At 29.5% G+C, this 6,386-nt stretch overlaps 1 protein-coding gene across 1 annotated transcript in view; it reads left to right on the top strand.

Moving 5' to 3' along the window:
* Positions 1 to 3,087: 3,087 nt before the first annotated feature.
* The window catches only part of LOC102587949 (thylakoidal processing peptidase 1, chloroplastic-like), a 4,662-nt gene continuing 1,363 nt past the window's right edge, over positions 3,088 to 6,386 (top strand). Inside the window, exons 1-5 of the mRNA XM_006354875.2 lie at positions 3,088 to 4,138; positions 4,882 to 4,950; positions 5,039 to 5,110; positions 5,192 to 5,278; positions 5,366 to 5,433. Coding sequence (XP_006354937.1) covers positions 3,434 to 4,138; positions 4,882 to 4,950; positions 5,039 to 5,110; positions 5,192 to 5,278; positions 5,366 to 5,433 — 1,001 coding nt within the window. The 5' untranslated portion in view covers positions 3,088 to 3,433. The remainder of the gene's footprint in view (positions 4,139 to 4,881; positions 4,951 to 5,038; positions 5,111 to 5,191; positions 5,279 to 5,365; positions 5,434 to 6,386) is intronic.

The raw sequence follows: 6,386 nt of genomic DNA, 5'->3' as shown, positions 1-6,386 counted from the left end.
GTAAATAGAAAGTACTATAAATAATTTGAAACGAAGGAATAAGATTGATTATAGCCAAATAATAAGATAATGAAAATTCAAAAGTAAGGTTTGACTATGAGAATGGTTTTGGTTTTATTCCATTATTAAATTACTGGCTGATGTGTGTGCTTCCATCACTACTTCCTTTATTATTAAGCACTCATACTCTCACAACAAAATATTATTTATCTTATCCACTTTATATGATAGCACTAATTTTCTTTATAATTTTGAATAATTTAATATATTTTATAGCTATATTTTACATCTTATATTCAATCGAATAAATATTCACATAAAATGAAATGTTGAAAAAAAAATTGCTTAATATATTTTGATTTATATAAACTAACTTTCGGTGATCAATTTGTCTAAAAATATAACAATTCAAATCCAACTCACCAACTATATGGATTGATGAACCGACAGTTTAGAATCTTTCTTAATTCTACATTAAATTTAAAAAATATAAAATATAACAAAAAATTATATTTTATTCATTTGAAAAGAAAAAAACATTTAAGAAATTGACTAAATTAGAAAATAGATCAATCAAATTGCGATAGATTAATAAGTGGTCTCTTAGGTTTGTATTGCTCAACTGAAATTGTTTTTCTTGTATATTTTCTTTTATTTATTTATTTATTTATTTATTTATTTTCTTTACTACTTACTAGCATTATTTTTGTTTAGGTTTCTATATTTTTTATTTACGTAAAATTTATAATATTATTTTTCTTAAATTCTCTAAGATGAAGAAGCTGGTACCACGTGCAATGAAGTTAATGAAAATGAGTTGACCATTTTATAGTTTAGTACTAAATAATTAGAGATATTCAATTTTTTGTAAGTACTTTGAATAGGTCAAACATATTTTAATTTTTAACTAAGAAATAAGAAATAAGCTTGCCAACTACTTACTATAAGGAAATAAATAATTTGGTGTCTGCCAACTCAAACCTTGATACATGACTGGCAACATCTTTCATATTTGTCAAAAACAAAAACTATATTATTGTAATATAATAGCCTAAAAAAGTATTCAAAAGTTGAGATAAAGCCAAGACAATTATAATTACCAATAGAGGAGTACGACTTGATTGGAGGTACGAACGAGCGTTATGGTGGAGTGATAATTTTTTTTTTTAATTGAGATTTTAATCGTGATAGAGTGACATAATATTTATTTAAAATTTTTAGTTGGGATTTTTGATTATGATGAAGTGATAATGTTTTTAAAAAAAATATTTTTAATCAAGATTTTGATCATGATAAAGTGCTGAGTACTTTTATATTTCTAATCGAGATTTTGGATTAAGTTCCTTTAGATAAGAGGCATCAATGTTAGAAAATGCTTTGTTCGCTAAAAATATTCATTGAAGCGTTATGTTTGGATAATTTTAGTTTTCTCTTGAGTTAAAATTGAACTTTTGACAAAATTTATTGGAGATGCATATTACCTTCAAACTGTGCACTTCAAAATGAAAAAAAGTTTCAAATTCAAATTAGAATTTTATTCTCATTTCACAAATAAGTGTAATATCTTATAAATTGAAACATCTTTATTTTTTCTATAAGAAAACATCTTTAATTGCAAGTAAAGACCACAAAATTATCTTGAATATCTAGTTTTTAAATATTTATAAACAAATTAAAATATTAAATATTTTTTTTGTAAAGACAAAGTGATCAAGAAAAGTTCTTCTTCAAAATCGATTCAAAATAGCAAAGTATTTTTCGATATTTTTGGAGATCAAACACATCTCAAATGAAGGTCCAAATCATTCTACATTCGAAAAATGTATTACTAACAATCCTCAAATCAAGAAAAATATTTTTTAAAAAAAGAATCATGAAAATACATCAAATTGTACTATCTTAATAAATAACATCACTAATAAGCACCAAAATTAATAATATCAGAAAAAACAAAATATTACACAACATAAATTTAAATTAATCGACTTTCAGTATCAGCCATAACATTAAAAAAAAAAAAAAACAGCAAATGGCTACCTTTTTCTTCCTAAATGTGTATATTCCAAAGTTATGGCATAAAATATAAGAGAAGCTCACAAGAAACCCACACACAACTACCTAGTGGTTACTAACTAAATAAAAGTAAAAAAAGATTGCTATTTCATCAAGAACTTGCCCCCTTTTAGAAACATATTTGCCAAACTGCCATTATTGATTTATCTGTATTTAATCGCCTTTCTGGTTTTCACTAATTGAATAAAACAATCACTTTTGACATGAGGATTTATTTAAAAGTGAAAGTTTTCAGTGAAAATTTAGGTTTAATTGGATTCAAAATGAGTATGAATATGGAATGAGAAAAAGAAATCAATTTCTTTTATTCTATCACTACTTTGTAACTTAAGTTTTAGATTTAAATTTGAATTAATAAAAGAATTTTAAAGAAAAATAAAACTCCAAATTATTATCTATATAAAAAATTTCATTGATTTCTCAACTTATTTTTACTTGAAAGAAGAGGGAATCGAGAGAATAATATATATATATATATATATATATAATGTTATTACGAAAGAAAATTTTAACTTGATAATTTTGTACGTCAATAATTTTTATACAAGAACAATTTGTTCTGATAAAATAACTGAATTTGAACTTATAAGCAACATATCTTTTTCATAAACAATCAAGAAAAATAGAAATTATTATTTAATAAAACAAAAAAATATAAAAAGTCAACTTATAAAATCACTAGTTAATGAGTAACGAAAATAAAGTCAATATTATAATTTTAAAAAAATTAAATTTTTTTATGAAATTTATGTATTATGCTATTTTAAATGAACGATGACTAAAACAAGCTAAAAATTATGATAAGAGCAAAATAATCCAACTATATTTTATTAAAATTAATTCAAATATAACAAAATTTCACAAAAATTAGTTACCTGAACGCCGGATAAAACTAAACAGAAGTGGACAAGACCCAGCAGATGAGGGAGTGGTATTTCCGTAGTTATTGTAAAAAACAAGGGCAGTTTTCCACACAACAAATAGCCGCCAACTATTATACCCGAAACCCTTCACAAAATTGTGGACTTCTCACTTTCCTGGCATCTGAATATCCTCCCCTTTTTCTCCGGCGAGTTCTCGCCGGCCGTCGTCGAGAGCAAAATCATCATTTCCCTTTTCCGTTCACTTAATACCCTCTTGAAAAACCCTAATTTTGATCCGATTCTTTCAGTTCACCGTTCAATTCTTATACTCAAACCGTTGACCTAACTTTTCAATTCACCGATTTCTTCTCCAATTCTCTGATTTCATCAATCCCGATGGCATTTCTTCGCTTCTTGTAAGGTTTTTACAACTCTCCCCGTTAGTTTCCGAACCCACAATTCTCTACATCTTGCTCGGTTTATTACAATTTGTTATTATGGCGATCCGGTTCACCGTTACCTATTCCGGCTACCTAGCCCAAAACCTAGCATCATCGGCTTCTTCGAAAGTCGTGGGTTGCAGGTTTTTTCACGAATGTACTGTCCGATCTCGAATTTTCCATCCACCAGCTCAAAAACCCGAATCAAATTGCTCCGATTTCCGCCGGACCAAACCGAAACCACGGCCGGTGAGTAATACTTACTCTTCCCGGTCGTTTTCTTCCAGTTCAGTGTGTTCGTCGTTTGCTTCTGAGCTTCTTGGCGGAAGTTCGAATTCACCTTTGGTTGTTGGATTGATTTCGCTGATGAGGTCTTCTTCTGGGTCTTGTACCATGAATACTTTGGGGATTTCGCCTTTGAAGGCGTCTTCCTTTCTTCCATTTTTTCAGGGCTCGAAATGGCTTCCTTGTAATGAGCCCAGTATTGGGTCCTCGGCGAGTTCCGAGGTGGATAAAGGTGGGACTGAAACTAGGTGTAGTGAAAGTTTTGTTCGGTCGGAGCCTTTGTCCAATGAAATGAAGGTTTCCAAGAGCCGTTGGGTGTCAAAGTTGTTGAACATCTGCTCTGATGATGCAAAAGCTGCTTTTACAGCTTTGAGTGTTAGCATAATGTTTAAGTCATCTTTGGCTGAGCCAAGATCAATTCCATCTGCTTCCATGTCCCCTACTCTGGATAAGGGTGACCGTATAATGGCTGAAAAGGTATATTTAATTCTTTCTTTTTGCTGAAGTTTATTGATATAGCTTGAAGACGTAGAGATACTGGCAAGTAGCTTGAGTATATTACTGTTTTTCATTGGCAAATAACTGGCCTGAATATGTGATTGATGGTTACCATGATATTTGGTGTCTTGATAATCTAGTATTTTCCTATTCAGTTTTCAGAGTCTTACTAGAATTATTTGATCTGATGGCACTTTTTAACTGAAATATGAAGCATAGTCAATTGATTGATTGAATATATTGTCCAACCCGATCCTAATTGCTTACTAGTTTATTTGGTTTATCGATGTTTTTGCAAAAGCATCGTTTTGTTTCCTTGCACCATAATAATTGTGTTAGACGGTTGATGTCTTCCTTCTCCATTTTTGTTATCAATGATTTTGTTTGGACTTCAGAAATGTTGAATGAATTCCCATTGTGTTCTGGCAAATTCAATCTTTTATTGAGCTGATTTCTTTAATTAAGAAGTCTGTCTTGCATCCAACCTTGTTGAGAGGGTTGTACAAGTAGTGCTAAGCAACCAATTGTCCTGATTGGGGAAAGAAAGCTCATTATGCTTATGATTAGTTCTATCTTTATATCTTGATTCCTTTCATGCAACAGATGAGTGTACTGCAATTGTTAGTGAAACTTTGACATGTTGGGATTCTATGCAAATTAAGATTTTATGTCCTGATTGTTTACACTTCTCACTGATTATTATGCTTCCTGTTGCATTTCAGGTTTCATATTTTTTTCGGCAACCTGACATTTCAGACATAGTGATATTTAAAGCACCACCAATCCTTCAGGTACGCCAGAGTTGTCTGGATTGCTTGTAGTGTGAAATTTTTACTCTGCACACACATTTATCAACAGGCAGTTTTCTGTATCTTGCAGCATATTTTTGGTTGTAGTGCTGGAGACGTCTTCATTAAAAGAGTTGTTGCATTAGCTGGGGATTATGTTGAAGTAAGTTCTTCTTCTCTTACCATGTTTTGCTAGTAGCTTTGTCAAGTGTGCTATCTTATTTAAGGATTACACTTTATGCAGGTGCGTGAGGGTAAACTGTTTTTGAATGGTGTTGCTCAAGATGAAGATTTCATTTTAGAGCCCCTTGCCTATGAAATGGAACCAGTGGTAATGCATATATTTTGTCTACATGCAATGATGTCTATATGATGTAATTTCTTCAAAGATCTAATACACTGCTTTGTCATTTTATAGCTTGTTCCTGAAGGCTATGTCTTCGTGATGGGGGACAATCGCAATAATAGCTTTGATTCTCACAACTGGTGAGCATTGAACGATCTAGTTTATTTTTTAAATAGAGAAGCAACAATTCACTGCTGAGGAAGAGTTGCTGTAGTAATGTTCAACCTTGTCTTCTGTCTCTGCCCTCCCCTAAAACCAAGCCTTCCTTTAAATACATTTAGGGTATGTTTGGAAAGCCACCTGGTAATTGGAATTGGTTACCAGCCTAGTAATTACACTGTCTAGTAATTACACTGACCTGTTTGGTTGCCACAGTGTAATTACACACATGTCCTGTTTGGATGCCTAATTCCACATGTTCTGTTTGGATGCACAATTGCAATCATAAAATTATAATAAAATTTTAAAATAAAAATTGATTATTTAAAATTTATACTAGACAAACAAGAAACTTTATAAATGACATTAAATTAAATATTTAAGATATATATTCTTTTTGAAAATATATTAATTAATAAACATATTTTCTTAACTAATATTATGAAAAAATAATTGATTTATATTTTTTCAAATTAATATATTTCAATTGAATTGATCATAACAACTAAAAGTATGAAGTTTCTACGAACATCGTGAAATGCATGTTTGATAAAAAGAATAATATATAAATAAAATGTCATAAATTATTAAATGTTTGACAAAAATATAATTTATCAACTCTAATTAAAAATGACGTGCAATATAGATTCAATATTACTAAAACAAATGAAATTGAAAATATAACATAAGTTATAAATTCAAAACAAAAAATTTAACATAATACTCTTATAACAAATTTCAACATAGCAACAAATATGATTTATTTTTATTTTTTCTTAATAAAGAAAACGTAAGTCTATAACCTTACTTAACAATAAATTCTATTTTAAGTTAAAAATTAGAATACTAATAGAATTATGTTAATGAGAAAATAAGCATGGCATAAAGAAATAGATAATATGAAAGAATTACATAGAATCACGTAAAGTAAGGT

The sequence above is a fragment of the Solanum tuberosum genome, unplaced genomic scaffold, assembly GCF_000226075.1.
Source record: "Solanum tuberosum cultivar DM 1-3 516 R44 unplaced genomic scaffold, SolTub_3.0 scf00184, whole genome shotgun sequence".
In the NCBI taxonomy this organism is placed as follows: domain Eukaryota; kingdom Viridiplantae; phylum Streptophyta; class Magnoliopsida; order Solanales; family Solanaceae; genus Solanum; species Solanum tuberosum.
Note: the sequence above shows the minus strand (reverse complement) of the source record. Positions and strands in the feature narration are given on the sequence as shown.